Source organism: Lithobates pipiens, unplaced genomic scaffold (genome assembly GCF_037356315.1).
Source record: "Lithobates pipiens isolate NorthernLeopardFrog02 unplaced genomic scaffold, aLitPip1_a1.2 Scaffold_23, whole genome shotgun sequence".
NCBI classification, from domain to species: Eukaryota; Metazoa; Chordata; class Amphibia; order Anura; family Ranidae; genus Lithobates; species Lithobates pipiens.
Window position 1 is genome coordinate 3,790,244 of NW_027507785.1, and position 20,640 is coordinate 3,810,883.

The following is a 20,640-nucleotide window of genomic DNA, read 5'->3' on the forward strand; positions in this document are numbered from 1 at the left end:
TGGTGACTATCTGTCCCTCGCAGCTCTCACCCCCTGATCCAGCCATGTGATCTGGTGGCTCTCTGCCCTTCACAGCTCTCACCTCCCAATCCAGCCATGTGCCCTGGTGGCTCTCTACCTTCCATAGTTCTCCCCTATTAATCCAGCCATGTGCCCTGGTGGCTCTCAGCCCCCCCCAACTCTTACCCCGTGGTCCAGCCATGTGCCCTGGTGACTATCTGTCCCTCGCAGCTCTCACCCCCTGATCCAGCCATGTGCCTCTTTGCCCATCACAGTTCTCACCTCCTGATCCATAATTGGCCACAGGTAATTTGCTTCTATAGTAACCCCAAGCACACCAGCGCAAGCACGGCATGGCATCTTTTTGCCTTTGTATTTGCTTAGTCCCTTGAAAGCCTACGGAGCACTGCTGGTTCCGAGGACAAATCAGCACAGGAAGAGGCCATGGACGAAGAAGAAGAGGAGGGGGTGAAAGAGAGAGGTGTGTCACAATCACCAGTAGTAGCATTTTGGAGGCGTGGTGGCGGAATAACCCCCACCACTACTGCACTGAAGGATACAGGATGAAGAACACCAGCAATTGGGGTAGCTTTAGGTGCACACTGTGCAGATTATACAATACACCAACTGTAATTACTGTAGCTGCCTATGGTATAGGATCAGCAGAACACCAGCAATTGGGGTAGCTTTAGGTGCACACTGTGCAGATGACACAGTGCACTGACTGTAATTACTGGAGCTGCCTGTGGTATAGAACCAGAACAACACCAGCAATTGTGCTAGCTTCAGGTGTACACTGTGCAGGGGGCACAATACACAGACTGTAATTGCAATAGCATCAAAGGAAATTAAGACACTGTCTCTCTCTGCCCCTTGCAGTTCTCACTCCTGATGTGTCATGGTGATTCTCTGTCCTATGTAGCTCTCACCTTCTGATCCAGCCATCAGTGATGTGCTCTGGTGGCTCTCTGCCCCCAACAGCTCACACCCCCCAATCTAACCATTTGCCATGTGCCCTAGTGGCTTTCTGCCCCCTCAGCTCATACCCCTTGTTCCAGCCATGTGCTCTGGTGACTATCTGTCCCTCACAGCTCTCACCCCCTGATCCAGCCATGTGATCTGGTGGCTCTCTGCCCTTCACAGCTCTCACCTCCCAATCCAGCCATGTGCCCTGGTGGCTCTCTACCTTCCATAGTTCTCCCCTATTAATCCAGCCATGTGCCCTGGTGGCTCTCAGCCCCCCCCAACTCTTACCCCGTGGTCCAGCCATGTGCCCTGGTGATTATCTGTCCCTCGCAGCTCTCACCCCCTGATCCAGCCATGTGCCTCTTTGCCCATCACAGTTCTCACCTCCTGATCCATAATTGGCCACAGGTAATTTGCTGCTATAGTAACCCCAAGCACACCAGCGCAAGCACGGCATGGCATCTTTTTGCCTTTGTATTTGCTTAGTCCCTTGAAAGCCTACGGAGCACTGCTGGTTCCGAGGACAAATCAGCACAGGAAGAGGCCATGGACGAAGAAGAAGAGGAGGGGGTGAAAGAGAGAGGTGTGTCACAATCACCAGTAGTAGCATTTTGGAGGCGTGGTGGCGGAATAACCTCCACCACTACTGCACTGAAGGATACAGGATGAAGAACACCAGCAATTGGGGTAGCTTTAGGTGCACACTGTGCAGATTATACAATACACCAACTGTAATTACTGTAGCTGCCTATGGTATAGGATCAGCAGAACACCAGCAATTGGGGTAGCTTTAGGTGCACACTGTGCAAATGACACAGTGCACTGACTGTAATTACTGGAGCTGCCTGTGGTATAGAACCAGAACAACACCAGCAATTGTGCTAGCTTCAGGTGTACACTGTGCAGGGGGCACAATACACAGACTGTAATTGCAATAGCATCAAAGGAAATTAAGACACTGTCTCTCTGACTATCTCTCTCTATGAGCCGCAACACAGAACGCAAGGCCATCGTGCAGACGGCCTTATATAGCGTGGGGCGTGTACTAAACCCCTTGAGCCATAATTGGCCACAGGTAATTTGCTGCTATAGTAACCGCCTCTGCATTGCCCAAGCGTGGTTCATGTTCATTATGCCGCGATCTGCCTCACAACCTCTTCTCCCGCTGACCACAGTGTATTCTGATGTTACTCAACAGCTGGTCTGTCCGCACAGTGACACTATTGAAAAGGTACTTTATGGCACTTTCCGTATGTCATTTTATTAACCCTTACTTTTGGCTATACATTCTTTTTCTGATTTGTGCTCATGCATTTTAAATATTTAACTGTTTTGGCAGGATTTGTGACGTCATATCATTCCGGGGTGGGAGGAGCTTGTTTTTTTCAACTTTTTGCCTTTTTTTCCTTTTTCTGATTGGTTGATAGCTTTTTAAATAGTTTTCACTGTCACCCCACATATATCACATGCCTGACGAAGGGGTCCTGTGTGATCATGCAATAAACTACCCGTTTGGATCCTATTTGTGTCGTTCCATGGTGTACTGGCAAATATCTTCACTGTGACTTGAACCAGTATCCAGCTGGTTGTTGCTACAGCACCCAAATCTGAGAGTACATTCAGGAACGTGTGCGATGGGAATATGAAGTACTACTGGTGGCTCTCTGCCCCCCTGCAGTTCTCACCTCCCAATTATGGCCATGTGCCCTGGTGGCTCTTTGCCCCCGCAGCTCTCAACTCCCGATCCAGCCATGTGCCATGTTCCCTGGTGGCTCTATGCCTGCCCCCCACAGTTCTCACTTCCTGATCCAGCCATTTACTATGAGCCCTGGTGGCTCTCTGCCCCCCATGCAGCTTTCATTTCCTGATCCAGCCATGTGCCATGAGCCCTGGTGGCTCTGCTCTCCACAGTTCTCACCCCCCAATCTAGCCATGTGCCATATGCCCTGGTGGCTCTCTGCCCTCCACAGCTCTCACCCCCCAAATATAGCCATGTGCCATATGCCCTGGTGGCTCTCTGTCCTCCACAGCTCACCCCCAATCCAGCCATGTGCCCTGGTGGTTCTCTGCCCCTTGCAGTTCTCACCCCTGATGTGTCATGGTGGTTCTCTGTCCTATGTAGCTCTCACCTTCTGATCCAGCCATCAGTGATGTGCTCTGGTGGCTCTCTGCCCCCAACAGCTCACACCCCCCAATCTAACCATTTGCCATGTGCCCTAGTGGCTTTCTGCCCCCTCAGCTCATACCCCTTGGTCCAGCCATGTGCTCTGGTGACTATCTGTCCCTCGCAGCTCTCACCCCCTGATCCAGCCATGTGATCTGGTGGCTCTCTGCCCTTCACAGCTCTCACCTCCCAATCCAGCCATGTGCCCTGGTGGCTCTCTACCTTCCATAGTTCTCCCCTATTAATCCAGCCATGTGCCCTGGTGGCTCTCAGCCCCCCCCAACTCTTACCCCGTGGTCCAGCCATGTGCCCTGGTGACTATCTGTCCCTCGCAGCTCTCACCCCCTGATCCAGCCATGTGCCTCTTTGCCCATCACAGTTCTCACCTCCTGATCAAGTCATGTGCCCTGGTGGCTCTCTACCTTCCATAGTTCTCCCCTCTTAATCCAGCCATGTGCCCTGGTGGCTCTCTGCCCCCCCAGCTCTTACCCCTTGGTCCAGCCATGTGCCCTGGTGACTATCTGTCCCTCGCAGCTCTCACCCCCTGATCCAGCCATGTGCCTCTTTGCCCATCACAGTTCTCACCTCCTGATCAAGTCATGTGCCCTGGTGGCTCTCTACCTTCCATAGTTCTCCCCTCTTAATCCAGCCATGTGCCCTGGTGGCTCTCTGCCCCCCCAGCTCTTACCCCTTGGTCCAGCCATGTGCCCTGGTGACTATCTGTCCCTCACAGCTCTCACCCCCTGATCCAGCCATGTGGCTCTTTGCCCATCACAGTTCTCACCTCCCGATCCAGCCATGTGCCCTGGTGGCTCTCTGCCCCTCACAGCTCTCACCTCCCAATCCAGCCATGGTGGTTCTCTGCCCTCCACAGCTCTCATCTCCCGATTCAACCATATCATCCATGTGCTCTGGCGGATTTCATCTCCTGGTCCAGTAATCAGACATGTGCTCCAGCAGCTCTCCACCTCCTCCCCCACCCCCCGAACTCTGCATTACCACAGCTATAGAAGTCTTAGAACAACTTATAGTTGTGATGATGCACAGTGTGTGTGTGTGGGGGGGGGGGGGGTGGCAGAGAGCAGCTGAATTGGGAGTAGTACAGTAAGAGCTCACCCACCAATCCAGCCACATGGTCAGCATTGCCATAATCATCTAAATGCCCTCCTTCAGCTCCCACTCTCCGCACTCCTCCCTGATCCGCCCCCTGACTGGATAGGAGTCAGAATTACAGAGGAACCATGGGGTATTAATGCCAGCTGACAATACTGACTGTCAGTGAGCATTAAGAACAGACTAGAGAAAATATTGGGCGGTATACATCCACCATAAAAACAATTTGCGGCAAAACCCCTGACGGCTTCTCGCAGAACCCCGGATGAGAAACACTGGTCTATATAATGCCATCCCATTAGAATTGTTCTCAATATCTTATCCAGATCAGTTATCGAGTCACCGACCCTCGCCTGAGTGATGGGAAAATGTATCCAACTTTATTCCGTGTGACCCCAGACGATTGGCTGTATTATACAACCCTTATAAAACTGTTGCAGCATTTTGGATGGAACTGGGTTGGAATATTAACAGCATTTGACGGCAGCGGTGATGAGGAGGCCCAAGAGCTGAGTAAGATGATGAGCCAACACGGGATCTGTACAGAATATATCTTTCAAATCCAAGAAGAAGATAAAGATGATATTCAGAGAAGGACAATTCTTGATAAATCAACAGCTAAAGTTGCCATAGTGTGTGGAACTACCGCAATGCACTTTTTTACTCCTTATATGCGCTCGATTTTAAATCGGATCACAATGATTTTGCCACCTTCATGGAGTAAACTAAAAGTTATGAATGAAAATGACTCTATAGCAGCCAACTGCAGCTTCATATTTGTTTGGTCAGAACAAATATCTGTAAACGTCAATATTTATCCCCATGGTTTCAACATCTCCGACTGCTTATATGACCCGATAATGGAAGATATTTGGATTTATAGCTTTAATTGTCTTTCCCCAAACAACAAAAAAATTAATCTTTTGTCTTTATCGCAATCTTTTTTGCCAGAAGTTTGTACCGGTTTAAGAGATGTGTCACTCATATTTGCTGATACAACACCAATACCTTCCTTTGCATACAGGGCTGCATATCTTCTGGCCAGTGCTCTACACGACATGTACTACACGAAAAATAAATCTGAACACAATGGATTCCAGCACAGAGTAAGTTGGATAATAAGTGTTTATATTACTCTGACCCTGTCCTATATTATATAATAATTATCAGAATGATCGGCCGTCTCTCTCCACTCTCTCACTGTCTGGGCAATCAGGAAAAATGCAAATGTGATGGGATATTTTTGGTCTTTTATTCATATGTTTTTTTTTGTTTATTTTTATACTAATTGCTTTGTATGTTAAGAGACACATCAAAGAGGAACTGCAGCCTGCTCACATCATTTGTAATGTAGCGCACTACTCCCTTGGGAGTTGCTGAATTGTTCATTTTCCCACTGGCTATCCTTATCTCTGACACTTCGGGTTCCATTCCTATGTAGCACTGACCCCCGAAGGAGCTGCTGGTTTTATTGGGCTTACCGCTACCTTCTTCACTTCGTCTCTGTCTAGGGTTTCCTGTGGTAGATGGCCCAAAGAAATGTAGAAACTGATACTTTATCTTCCATTTTGGGTTATTTATTCAAAAGATAAAACATTCTCTTGAAGGTAAGGTAGAGGGTTCAGGTGAAAGTTCAGGTACTTTTGGAACTGCGAAGATAGAAAGTCTCTTATAGAAGAAATCCAGAGAACAAATGTTTCACAGCTGGATTATCACAACCCCCGGATAGACTTCCTCTCACTAGGCCTAGCAGCCGGTGAAGTGTTAGGTAAAGCAAAGTCTCTGCCACAGACTTGTATGTAGAATACTTGAGCAAAAAGTATCTGGCACAGACTTGAATGTAACTGAGGGACTTACAGTAGATAAATTTAGAGAGCTATTATACGATACCAGTATCTCACAGCCAGTCCGGTGATACCGTATGAATGTAGATCCATAAAGTGTCCTTAAACTGAGCCTCCAGGCTCCTTCAGAGAAACCAGCCTTGTACATGGCCTTCTCCCGAAGAGTCCTCCCCTGGATGCTTCTCCAGTTGCTGGACCTCTCTTTAGACGAGATGGCGCGGACCACCCTTGGATAATTAGGCACCGATATCCATTCAGGCCTGTCCTTGCAGTTGCTTTGTCTCGGGCTATCTAGCCCCGAGACTCGGAATTGCATGGATCCGCACCCCAGGCCAGGAGGGCCACTGGGGCTGGTCAGGAGGACCAGAACCAAACAGACAGAATATCTCTTCTGGACTGGACCGTAACCCTGAAACACATGATCTCAGTACCTTAAATACCCCCTCCCGGAATGCACAGCAGGGCACACACTCCCACTGGGCTAATTCCGAGAGAAAGAAGGGCATTCAATATACCCAGCTAAACTGCGTTTTCATACTTGCCGGCATTGACAGCGAGCCCCGCGGCCAAGGAGAAGTCAGTGCAATCCAGCTAGACTGATACTGAGATCATAATTTGGCATAATTAGCCCTAAAATCCAACAGTGGTTTCAGGAATATTAACTTTGAAAAACACATAGCGTGTGCTTGTCAGGAGCCAATGCTACACTTACAATAAGACAAACTCACTGTATTGTAAGTTGATGTTAGAAAAAGTTTACTGAAAGGGTATTGAGTAGGGTTGAGCGAACCTGAACTGTAAAATTCGGGTTGTTACCGGACTTTTGGGTTTTTGGGTCCCTGACCCGAACAATTTACTGTATGTTCGGGTTAGAGTTCGGTGTTCGGCAATGTAATGGCACTTTTTCAAAAGTTATTGTCCTAAAAAGTGTTTGGGGACCCGGGTCCTGCCCCAGGGGACATGTATCAATGCAAAGAAAAGTTTTAAAAATGTCTGTTTTTTCGGGAGCAGTGATTTTAATAATGCTTAAAGTGAAACAATAAAAGAGAAATATTCCTTTAAATTTCGTACCTGCGGGGTGTGTATAGTATGCCTGTAAAGGGGCTCATGTTTCCCGTGCTTAGAACTGTCCCTGCACAAAGTGTCATTTCCGAAAGAAAGAAAGAAAGTCATTTAAAATCACTTGTGACTATAATGAATTGTTGGCTCCCGTAATACAGAGAACAGTTATTGAAAGTCATTGATAAAAAAAAAAAAAAGTGTGGGGTTCCCCCTAAATTCAATTACCAGGCCCTTCAGGTGTGGAGTTCTCCCAAAAATCCATGCCAGACCCTTTATCCAAGCACGCAACTTGGCAGGCCACGGGAGAGCGCCCCCCCCTCCTGAACCATACCCTCAACATGGGGAGGATGCTTTGGGGGTCTGTGACCCCCCCAGAGCACCATGTCCCCATGTTGATGAGGACAAGGGCCTCATCCCCACAACCCTGGCAGGTGGTTGTGGGGGTCTGCAGGCAGGGGCTTATCGAAATCTGGAAGCCCCCTTTAACAAGGGGATCCCCAGATCCCGCCCCCGTGTGAAATCGTAAGGGGGTACTTTTGTATCCCTGCCATTTCACCCAAAAAAGTGACAAAAGTGTTAAAACTGACAACAGCCAGTTTTTGACAATTCCTTTATTTAAGTCTTCTTCTTTCCATCTACTTCCTTCTTCTTTCCTTCATCCTTCAGTTTCTTCCTCCATCTTTTTCTTCCTCCATATTCTTCTTCCTCCGATCCTCTGCTTCTTTCTCCGGTGTTCTTGTCCGGCATCTTCCTCCACAGTGTCTCTTCTTCCTTGCTTCGTTCTCCGCACAATGGGAGGCTCCCGCTGTGTGGGGCTTCTCTTCTTCTGACAGTTCTTATATAACAGGGGAGGGGGCCACCCGGTGACCACTGCCCCCCTCTGATGCACAGGGACTTGACGGGGACTTCCCTATGGCTTTCCTGTGATGACAGAGGGGGAGGGGTCACCGGGTGGTAATATTTGAGCAAGATCACCGCATGGATCATTACAAACAATCCTGAATCGCACGGCTCACCTGGAATCCCCCATGGTGGCTGCTCTGGTACAACCTGAGTTGCAGGCCATCCCTGCTGCTGTGTCAGTCTCTGTGCAGGCACCCGCCTCGAGTATTACCTCTATAAGAGGTATGTCTGGTTCTGCTCCGCTTCCCCAGTGATTTGGGGGTGATCCAGTTCAATGCAGAGGGTTTCTCAATCAGGTTGAGATATACTTCAAGATGCTGCCCCAGGTGTTTCCCACGGACAGAAGCAAAGTAGGTTTTGTGATATCTTTGCTTTCTGAGAAAGCCTTGGCCTGGGCTAACCCTCTATGGGAGACGCAGTTACTCTCAGTTTGTCGCCTCATTTAAAAGGGTATTTGACATTCCCGCACGCTCTGCTTCTGCTGCCAAGTGCCTCATGTCCACCAAACAGAGTGCGAGAACTGTTGCTGACTATGCCATTGAATTCCGTACTCTGGCAGCAGAGGAGGAACAATGAGGCCCTCATGGCTGCTTTTTCTCACGGTCTCTTGGATTCCATCAAGGATGAGATAGCAGCCCGAGATATACCCACTGAGCTGGAGAGCTTGATCTTGTTTGCCATCCTCATTGACTCCATACTCAGAGAAAGACTTTCTCTTAAGGAGCACTTGCGGAAGCCTCCTGTGCATTTGCCTCCAAGCTTTGTAGTCCACCCATGCATCCCTCACCTCCCATGCCTCCTGGTACTGAGTTGGTCAGTGAAGATGAACCTATGCACCTGGGCTTCACTCATCTCTCTGCGGATGAGAGAGCCTTTAGGAGGAAGGAGAGATGGTGCCTTTATTGTGGCCAGGCAGGTTACTTTTTGAAGTCTTGTCCTACCCATCCAGGGAACGCCCGAACCCTGAGACCCTGTCATAGACAGACCTTAAGTGGCTTTTTTTTCATCCCCAGTTATCCAGAAGGATAAGCCCCTGGTTTTGGTCACCCTTTCTTGGGCTGAGTCGTCCATCGAGATACAGGCTCTAATCAACTCTGGGGCTGCAGGCCTGTTACATAGTTACATAGTTAGTAAGGTTGAATAAAGACACCAGTCCATCTATTTTAACCTGAGTGAGTGTCTACAATTGTCCCTATCCCTGTACATTGCACACTCACATCAGTCCCTACCCTCAAGGAGCCCACAATCCAAGGTCTCCATTCATATACTAGGGCCAATATTGGAGAGAAGCCAATTAACCTATCAGCATGTCTTTGGAGTGTGGGAGGAAACTGGAGTACCCGGAGGAAACCCACACAGGCACAGGGAGAACATGAAAACTCCAGGCAGGTAGTGTCATGGTTGGGATTCTAAGCAGTGACCCTTTTTACTGCTAGGTGAGAGTGCTAACCACTGCCCACTGTGCTGTTCATTGATGCTGCATTTGTTTCGCAGCACTCGATTCCTCTGCAGCTGCATGACACTCCACTTGCCATTGAGGCTCTTGATGGGAGACCTTTACAGCCTGCCCATATGACTCATGAGACGGTTGCGTTGTCCATGGCTGTAGGGGCTCTTCACCATGAGATAATCCAATTCCAAGTCATTTCCTCACCCAGGTTTTCACTGGTTATTGGTTATCCTTGGTTACAGAGGCACAACCCCTCTTTTGATTGGCTCCCTGCTGAGGTTCTCTCCTGGTCACCACAATGCAGTGAGACATGCTTCCGGAAGGCATCCAAGGTCCTGTGCACCTCTTCACTCCCCTCCCTGCCAGAGGAGTACCGCGATTTTAGTGATGTCTTTGATAAAGGTCAAGCCGGTAGTTTGCCTCCACACCGGTCTTATGATTGCACAATTGACCTTCAACCTGGTGCCATACCTCCTCGTGGCTGGGTTTACCCTTTGTCGGTCTTGGAGGATAGGGCCATGGAGGAGTATGTTGCTGACGCACTTTCTCGAGGTTTCATCTGCAAATCCTCGTCTCCTGCTGGTGGTGGTTTCTTCTTTGTGAAAAAGAAGAGCGGTGAACTGAGACCTTGTATAGATTATAGGGGTCTCAATCGTGTCACGTTTAAGAATGCCTACCCAATTCCATTGATTACAGAGTTATTTGACCGCCTCAAGGGAGCAACGGTTTTCACAAAGCTTGACCTGAGAGGGGCATACAATCTCATGCACATTAAGTAGGGCGATGAGTGGAAAACAGCGTTTAATACTAGAACAGGCCATTATGAATTCCTGGTAATGCCTTTTGGCCTTTGTAACGCCCCGGCAGTTTTCCTGGAATTTATTAACGATGTCCTCCCAGATTTGTTGCAGTTGTGTGTGGTGGTTTATCTCGATGATATTCTCATATTTTCCAAGACCCTGGAGAGCCACAACACAGATGTCTGTCGTGTACTTCAGAAACTAAGAGAAAAAAATCTCTATTATAAACTGGAGAAGTGCGAATTCCATCGTAAACAGGTTACATTCCTGGGCTATGTCATTTCCACTGGTGGTTTTTTCGATGGACTCAGAGAAACTTTCTGCAGTCCTACGTTGGCCTCGACCTGTGGGTTTACATCCTCTGCAGCGTTTCCTGGGTTTTGCCAACTACTATCGGAAGTTTATTTGTAACGTCTCATCTCTGGTCAAGCCTCTGACTGATATGACCAGAAAGAACGGTAACCCACAGAGTTGGTCTCTGGAGTCCATTAAGGCCTTTGAGACTCTCAAGGCTGCCTTTGTTTCTGCTCCTGTGTTGGCACATCCTGATCCTACGTTGCCTTTTATCCTAGAAGTTGATGCTTCTGAGACTGGAGTTGGCGCTCTTCTGTCTCAACGTCCTAACTCTGAGAGCGCTATGCATCCGTGTGGCTACTTTTCCAAGAAATTGTCACCTGCTGAGTGCAATTATGAGATTGGTGACAGAGAGCTGTTGGCGATCATTTTAGCCCTGAAATAATGGAGACATCTCTTTGAAGGTACCACTGTGCCTGTTCTTATTCTTACTGACCATAAGAATCTTACATTCTTGTCTGAGGTTTAGCGACTCTCTCCCAGAAGGTCACGATGGGCTCTTTTCTTGTCAAGCTTTAATTACATTGTCTCATTCTTACCCGATACTAAGAATGTAAGGTCTGATGCCTTGTCACGACAATTTTCCTCTACTTCCAAGTCGGAGTTGGTTCCGGTTCCTATGATTCCTCCTGATCGTATCTTGGCTAAGGTTCGCACCAGACTTACTTCTCCTTTGGGTGACAAAATTGTTGCTGCTCAGGTCCATGCTCCTCCTGATAAACCTTGTGACCGCTGCTTTGTCCCAGAGAGTCTCCGTACTGCTGTGCTCCAGACTTACCATTCTCCCAAGGCAGCTGGCCATCCTGGGAAGAATCAACTCATTTAGGCCATTTCACAACAGTTCTGATGGCCTAGTCTACGGGCTGATGTTACTGCCTTCGTAGCTGCCTGTCCCGTGTGTGCTTAGAGTAAGACTCCATGACACCTTCCAGTGGGCCTCCTACAACCCTTACCCAATGGAGAGAGGCCCTGGACTCACCTGTCTATGGATTTTATTGTGGAATTGCCCAACTCACAAGGCAACACTTATCCTTATGGTGGTTGCCGGTTCTCAAAGATGTGTCATTGTATTCCACTTAAGAAGTTGCCCACCTCTAAGGAACTGGCTTCCATTTTTGCTTGGGCGATCTTTTGCTTACATGGGCAACCCAGGTTGATTGTCTCGGATAGGGGCAGTCAGTTTGTCTCCCGGGTTCTGGCGAGCCTTTTGTGCAGAGTTGGGAATCCAGCTTGCGTTCTCTTCTGTGTATCACCCGCAGTCTAATGGGGCTGCAGAATGAGCCAATCAGTCCTTGGAGCAATTCCTATGTTGCTATATTTCTGACCATCATAACAACTGGTCAGACCTATTACCTTGGGCAGAGTTTGCTCACAACAGTGCCTTGAATTCTGGCTCCCGATTGTCTCCATTTATGGCGAATTATGGTTTCCAACCTTCCATGTTGCCTGACTCGTTTGTTCCGCAGAGTATTCCTGCAGTAGAGGAGCATCTCGGTGGTCTTCGTTCCACCTGGGTACAAGTCCAGGAGGCTTTGCGTCATGCTAATGATAGGTACAGACTCCTTGCTGACTGCAGACGCCTGCCTGTGCCTTCCTACCAGGTTGGGGATGGGGTCTGGCTGTCATCTCGCAACCGCCTGCTTCATGTTCCCTCACTAAAGTTTGCTCCTCGGTTTATAGGGCCTTTCCTTATCCTTCGCAGGATTAACCCAGTGGCTTATGCGTTGGACTTTCCTCCTAGTATGTGCATCTTAAAATGTGTTTCATGTCTCCTTATTGAAACCTTTGGTCTGTAACCGATTTACCACCTCAGTGCCATGTCCTCATCCTATTCAGGTTGAGAACCATGAGGAGTATGAGGTACAATCCATTGTTGACTCCTGCAGGTTCTGTGGGAGCATACAGTACCTAGTGCATTGGAAGGGGTACGGTCCGGAGGAACGCTCCTGGGTTTCATCCTCTGATGTACATGCCCCTGTCCTCCCCAGCCAGTTCCATAGACGGTTTCCCCTCAAGCCCGGTCATCTTTTGAGGGAGAGGGGTCATTGAGGAGGGGGTACTGTCAGCCTTCCAGCTCACTTCACCTCTGCCTTTTGCCTTGGTCACATCACTAGAAACCATCTCCTGTGGTTTGTTTAAAGACTGGCTTGCTGACATCCCTTCTGGCTCCTTATCCTGCTTCTGGTTGCTCTACTTTGATCCCTAACTTCTGGCCTGGCTGATTACCTGATCTGGTTACTGTACTCTGGCTGTGCTTGACTACGCTTTTTCTATTTGCCTTTTTATTTTTATTAATAAATAAGTGTGATTTAATTGTACTTCTGTCTCAGTCTGATTCATGATTTCTGACAATGCCCCAGGATGCCTTGCAGCTCCTGCAGTCTTTCAGCGAATTGTCTCTCTTCTTCCTACCTAAAGGAAAACAGGGGGAGGGAACAAGGCAGGTGGCAGTGTCAGTGAGAGTGAGGGGATGAAAACCCCTGCAGCAGCTTGACAGGCTCTCTCTTTCCCTGAGAGCCTGTCTGTGTGTATCTCAAGGGCAGGAGGTGCGGAGCCGTGGGAGGCTGAGCGGCACCAGTTGCACATATCAGTATGGATGTCACACCACTTCCTTAAACTCAATCTTTCTAAAACTGAGCTTGTAATATTTCCTCCTCCCCGATCTTTTCTACGTGACTTTACCATTGATATCAACAGCACAATCATTGGTCCCTCTACACATGCCAGGGTCCTGGGTGTAATCCTAGGCTCCCACCCCTCCTTCGGCCCCAACATCCAATCACTGGCTAAATCTTGCCGCCTTAACCTCCACAACATTTCCAGAATTCAACCCTTCCTGACTAACGACACCACAAAAGAACTTATTCACTCCTTGGTTATTTCCTCGACTTGACTACTGCAACTCCCTTCTCACTGACCAACCCTTACTTCAGTCTAATGCTGCTGCTAGACTAACATACCTTACTAACCAATCTGTGACTGCTGCCCCTCTCTGCCAATCACTTCACTGGCTTCCCCTACCCCACCGTATAATATTCAAAATACTAACCACGGCATACAAGGCCATCCACAACATCGCATCCAGCTCCATCACCAACCTCATCTGCAGATATCGCCCAAATCATCCTCTCTGCTCCTTCCAAGACCTCCTACTCTCTAGCTCCCTTGTTAACTCCAGAACCTCTCCCATCCTCTGGAACTCCCAGCCCCAGTATGTCCAATAAGCCCCCACCCTGTCCACCTTTAGGAGATCCCTGAAAACCCACTTATTCAGGGAAGCCCACCCACCTCTAAGTAAGAAGTGAACCCGAGTCACCTCTATCAGATCATAGCCACAGCTATCACCTCTTGTACCACCCCCCCCCCCCCTTTAGATTGTAAGTTCCATGAGCAGGGCTCTTATTCCTTCTGTATTGAATTGTATAGTAATTGTACTGTCCCCCTTTATATTGTAAAGCACTGCGCTAACTGTTGGCACTATATAAATCCTGTATAATTAATAAATCACATGTGTGAATCAATGGATTGTTTATAGTGCCTTTGAAAAAGTATTCATACCCCTTGACATTTTCCACATTTCATGAGGTTACAACCAAAAATTGAAACGTACCACACTCCGCTTGAATGCTTTCGTCATATACCGTTTCCTCCCAGTCTGAATATAAATATCAGATATTCCAGCCGCTCCCAACAACAAACAAGGCAATACTCCTTTGGTTGCTGAACATGAACTGTTTATTAGAACAAGAATACAGTCTTATATACAGTGTAAGAGGAGGTCCCCCTCCCCACTCATATCACTCTTAGCCCTTGTACACACGGTCGGACATTCCGATGGAAAATGTCCATTCGGACCGTGTTGTTGGATAATCCAACTGTGTGTGGGCTCTATCGGACTGTTTCCATCAGAATATCCGATGGACAAAGTTTTAGAGCTGGGCTATAAAACTTTCCGACAACATGATCCGATCGGACTTTGTCCGATTGTGTGTAGAGAATTCCAATCATACAAAGTGCCACGCATGCTCAGATCAAATTCCTAGACCAAAGCTATTGGCTACTAGCCTGAACGTGGTCCCGTCGTAACAAAATAATGTCATCACGTTACGTACGATCGGATTTTCTGACAACTTTGTCCGACCGTGTGTATGCAACAACAGTTTAGGACAAAATCCATCTGACAAAATCTGATGGATTTTGTTGTCGGAATGTCCGACCGTGTGTACAAGGGCTAACAATACTAACTAATCATTTTCAGACTAGGTGACTCCGAGATATGACCTTTCAGGTCCTAGCCTTGTTTTTTCGTGGCTCCCTAACTACAATACACATTATCATAAATATCAACAAAGAACTCCTTCACACAATAGCAATATAGTTAATTAACACAAACAACAATGGGTGAAAGACTCTAAAAGCCGGTTCACACAGGGGCAACACGACTTCCAGACTTTGGGAGGCAACTTGGACACAACTTGAGTATGAATCACAGCATAACTGGGGGCGACATCAACATGACTTGGGGGGCTTACAATGTGACTTTAAGTCACCCCCAGGCCAGGCGACTTTGGCCGTGGCTAATTACAGAATAATCAGCTCTTGAGGGGGAACTCCACGCCAAATTTTAAATAAAAAACCTGCATGGGGGGCGTGGCTTGGACGGGACCCGAGATGGCTCCTTGAAAGGAGAGCTCCCGCACCAAGGAGAAGAAAAGCGGCTTCTCCAGAGGATATAAGCTAGCAGCCACCATGGGCAGGTCGAATAGAAGCACCTCGACCCCTCACAATGTGAAGGAACCTGTTAAGGACCCCGGGGCACATCTCTGCAACAATATCCCGGAGATGTTCCGCTCCCGCCTGGCGGGCCAACACGTGGAGACGCAGGCCTCGCAGGCCTCCCAAGACGCGCAGGCCGCATCCCCGGCCTCGCGTAGATACGCCGTGGACCGGACGCCGGAACATCCCGCAGCCCTGAGCCTCTTGGACCTCCAGCGAGATTTACAGAGTGTGGCCCTGGATATTAAACACACCCTGACATCCGCCATCGCTGAACTGAAAACGGATATCCACGCCATGAATCATCGCCTGGCGGCAGTAGAGGATACCTCCCAGCTACAAGCAGCAGCGATCAGGCAAGTACAGAGGTCTTATGATATGCAGCTGCCCCACATATTTGAGCTGTGGAGGATTTAGACAACAGGGGGCGCAGACATAACCTTAGACTGAGAGGGGTTCCTGAGGGAGTAGATGCGGCCTCCATGCCACAGACAGTATGTGCCATTTTTAATGATCTGCTGGACCGGCCTGCTGATTCCCCTATAGAAATGGAACGTATTCACCGCGCACTGAGACCCCCCCCCCCCAGGGACTCTGAACCTCCTAGAGACATTATCTGTTGTATTGTTAACTTCCCCCTTAAGGAAGAAATCCTTAGGAAGGCGAGAGAACGGGGACGCATTCTGTTCAATGGGTCAGAAGTAAAGCTTTTTCAGGACCTCTCACAAATAACTCTGCAGAACAGGCGCACCCTGCGCCCCCTGCTGGACGTATTGCGCACACGTAACATCCAATATAGATGGAAGTTCCCATTTTGTCTATCTGCTACCTCCAGAGGACGCACTGCATTGCTCAGAACCCCGGAAGATCTGCCCACATTCTGTGAACAACTGGACATACCGCTGGTAGACATACCGGAGTGGTGTGCCTTCTACTTCCCTACTGAGCCGTGGAAGTCAGTGGTTCTTAATGCATCGCCTAAGAGTCAACGACCGAGCTCCAGACGTCGCAGACTGGACCCCACCTCCCCTGGTGACCGCCAGTCCAGACGGGATCTCTCTTCACGCAGCGCGCACCTTGCTGACACCCCAAGAAGGGATCGCCAGGATGCTTAAAGCTACCCTACCACCTTCTTTAGTGCTCCTGTTCACCAACTGAAGGCAACAACATTCTTCATCAGCTCCATCCCAAAAGAACGCCAGTTGTAGGAGCGACCTCCTCCCTCCCATTTTTCTTCTCCCCCCCCCCTATTTTTGTCCCCCTCTCCCCCCCCCTTTTTTTTTTTTTTCTTCTTTTTTCTTTCTTCTTCCCTCTCTCCAGATTCCTTTAGGCACGAACAACCGAGGTATTTCAACGTCTTACAAGAACTTCTTACGAGGATGAATATTCTGGAACTTTGACTTTGGGAATCCCAGTCTACCCGGATCCAGTACCTTGTCTCTGGAACTCTGACGTAGGTGACTCTTCTGGGTCTTTTGCTTTGGACATCCTAATCTACTTGGCTCCAGGTACTGTCAATGCTCCTGCACCCGCCTCCCATGGGCTAGTTTACCGCTTCCCACTCTGTTTTCAAGACTGTCCTAATGATAGCGTCGGTACGCTGAGACCCCCTCATCTGCTTACCACCCCCTTCCCTTTCCCCCCCTCCCCTCCCTCCCCCCCTCCACCCCCCCCCCTTCCCCCCGTCCCCCTCTCTCCTCCTTCCCCCCCTTTTTTTATTTTCTCCCCCCCCCCACATTTTTTTTTGTTCTTTGTTGTTATTTATTTTTACCTGGCGTTTTTGTTTGGGGAACTGTGTTATTTCTCTAATGTATAACTGATCATTTATGTTGCTGTTATGTTTAGTTCACGTTTCGTTTCTCCCTTCATGTTTTTGGGATCTGCAACGGATGTGTGCCATGTTATAGTTGCTTCTTTGTGTTTGTTCCCGCTCTAAACTAGTATCTTGCCTTTGGAACTCTATTTGTGATTCCCATGCTCCCATCCATGTCCTGTGCACAAAACAGATTTTCTCATTTCTCTCATGCTCGGCTGGCCTTGATCCCATGTTCCTACGATCCCTGCTCGCTACTTACCCCTGCTTAAGCTAATATAATAGGCAACAGCCGAAAGTGGTGCCTCGCACCCTGCCCTCCTGAGCAAGCCCCTGACCACTGCGCGTGCCTAGGTTTCGCCCTGCACGTCGCATACATTCCTCTGTCGCATCAATTTGCTCTCCTCGTTCTCCTTGGTGCTACTCCTCCGGTTCATTCCCAGGCTTACTGACCCCACACAGCTGGTCATACGACCTGAGCTGACAGTCCGGCTTTCTCCCACTAGGTGGATAGGCACGCCTACGTCCGCCTCCGGTGTAATTTCTATCAGGGATCTGCTTGGATTCCTGCCTACTTTTCTCCCCCTTCTGCTGTTATCTCTCCCCCCTCTCTGTCCTCTCTCTGATTTGCCCCCCCCCTTCTTTTCCCCCCCTCTTGCCCACCTATCTATCTCCCTTTCCCCCTCCCCCCCTCTTCTAACTGGGTCGCTCCTCTCCCTGTCCCCCCACTCTCGGGTCGTGCGACTGACCCCTACTAAATATAACGCTTTTATCATATAATCACCGCTTTTAGCGCCCCTGCTGTCCGGATCTCTCATATCAATATAATGCAGAAGGATTCGGACGTTCGGACGCACCTCTCCCTAAAATGCCTCTCCCTCAATGTGAAAGGCTTAAACCTCCCAGAAAAGAGATCACAACTCCTTTCAGCCCTCTCCAAACATAAGGCTCACTTCCTCATGCTTCTGGAAACACATTTCCGCTCGGACGCAATCCCTAAGCTGACGAACCATATATACAAACGAGCGCTTCACTCCACTAATCCAACCTCCAAGACAAAAGGGGTCTCTATCCTTATTTCCAAGTTTGCTGACTTCCAACTGACTGACTCCTTATATGACCAAGAAGGTAGATATGTCTTTATTAAGGGCATGTACGCTTCCAGACCTATTACGGTGGCCAACATTTATTGTCCGAATGAACACCAAGTGTCCTTCTTTAGAAAAACATGTGACCTTCTGTCCTCATTTAAGGAGGGAATTTTGATTTTGGGAGGTGATTTTAACGTCCCACTCAACCCGATCCTAGACTCCTCTACGGGCACTTCTGCACTCCCCTACCGCGCTTTGAGACAGATTAAGATTCAACTGCAGGGTCTGACTCTCCACGACACATGGCGCACCCTGTTCCCGACTGACAAAGACTACACCTTTTATTCCCACCCACACCAGAAATATTCAAGAATAGACTACCTCTTCCTCTCTCAGACTGACCTCTCTCTCCTTTCCAGAGCCACGATAGAGCCGATGTTCCTCTCCGATCACCATCCCATCACCATGACCCTCACTTTCCCTGACTCTAGACAAGTAACCAAAACCTGGCGGATGAACCCCTCTCTTTTAAAAGACCCGGCAAACGTTCAAAAATTAGAGGCCGAAATTCGCCTGTACTTCCAGGAAAACATCTCCCCTGACGTCTCACCCGTCTAAATTTGGGAAGCACATCAGTGCGTTTTGAGGGGTGAGCTCATCTCTATGACTGCGAAGGCCAAAAGACAACGCCAAGACAGGATCACGTCCCTTATTAACATAATCCAGAGACTTGAAACGGCACATAAGCATTCGGCCTCGCAAGCTACCTTACAAGACCTCCTGTGCGCACGGTCCTCCTTAATGGATGAATTGGGTAAACGCACTAGACGTAGATATGTCCTCCAGTAAAAAGTGTTCTATGAACACGGTAATAAAAGTGGGAGGCTATTGGCCCGTACGATTCAAACGGCCAAGGCTCCATCCCTGATTCACACCCTTTGAGACGGCCAGGGCTCACTTCTTTCTAAAAACGAAGACATAGCGGCACACTTTGAAAACTTCTACTCTGCACTCTATAATCTACCGGACAATAACGTAGGGCCCCCTGACGCACCTGACCGCCTATCGCGCATTAGAGAATTCCTGACCCAATATAGTCCCAAATCAATTACCCCACAGCAGGCCGCGACCTTGGACCACCCACTCTCCCCCGAGGAATTGTCCCTCGCTATAAAGCAAATGAAACCAGGCAAAAGCCTGGGTCCTGACGGCTTTCCCCTTGCTTACTACAAGGTCTTCTCCGAAGCTCTCTCCCCCGGCTCCTGACAACCCTGAATTCCCTTACAGACCCATCCACCTCTGCAGGGGATATGCTGGCAGCCCACATTGCCGTTATCCCTAAAGAGGGGAAAGATCCATCCCAGGTCTCTAATTACAGGCCTATCTCTCTACTGAACGTGGATCTTAAGCTCTATGCCAAGATGATTGCGAATAGACTTTCACCACTTGTCCCTGGCCTCGTCTCCCCTGACCAGGTGGGGTTTGTCCCGGGGAGGGAGGCCAGGGACAACACTATTCGAACGCTAAATATTCAACACTGGCTTTCCACGAATAGGACTGAGGGATTCTTTCTTTCACTGGACGCGGAGAAGGCATTTGACAGGGTGGCCTGGGATTATATGCGGGAGGTCCTGAGGACCATTGGCCTCCCCTCCCGTATGCTTGCCTATATTAATGCCCTATATACCAACCCTTCTGCAAGGGTGAAGGCAAACGGCCTCCTGTCAAACGCCTTCTCTATACGTAACGGCACCCGGCAGGGCTGCCCTCTCTCCCCTCTGATATTTGTCCTGACGTTGGAACCCTTTCTCAATAGATTACGGACCAACACAGACATCCAAGGGGTCATTATTAATCGCACAGAATACAAAATTGCCGCGTTCGCGGATGATATTTTACTATCTCTGCAGTCGCCCCGGACATCTTTGCCTAACCTCTTAAAAGACATTAAGGACTTTGGTTCTTTACCCAATCTTAAAATCAATTACTCCAAATCCCACGCCCTTAACATTTCCTTACCCCCTCAGGAGGTATCCCATTGCCAAACGTCCTTCCCCTTTCAATGGCAGAGAAATGCTATAACTTATCTTGGCATTCAAATAACCAAGGACCTGACTGAACTCTATGCCCACAACTTTCTGACAACCCTAACTAGAATCCAAACGGACTTGAAAAATTGGTCCACCCTTAATGTCTCCTGGTTTGGCCGTTCTGCGCTAATTAAGATGATAGTTCTTCCGCGCATTCTGTACCTCCTCCAGACGATCCCAATTCATATCCCTCCATCCTTCTTCCTGACATACA

The 20,640-nt window shown here is 48.8% G+C and overlaps 1 protein-coding gene across 1 annotated transcript in view; it reads left to right on the forward strand.

Moving 5' to 3' along the window:
• Positions 1 to 4,535: 4,535 nt before the first annotated feature.
• LOC143926817 (vomeronasal type-2 receptor 26-like) overlaps positions 4,536 to 20,640 on the forward strand; it is a 112,288-nt gene continuing 96,183 nt past the window's right edge. Inside the window, exon 1 of the mRNA XM_077450858.1 lies at positions 4,536 to 5,349. Within this exon, the coding sequence (XP_077306984.1) occupies positions 4,612 to 5,349 (738 nt within the window). The 5' untranslated portion in view covers positions 4,536 to 4,611. The remainder of the gene's footprint in view (positions 5,350 to 20,640) is intronic.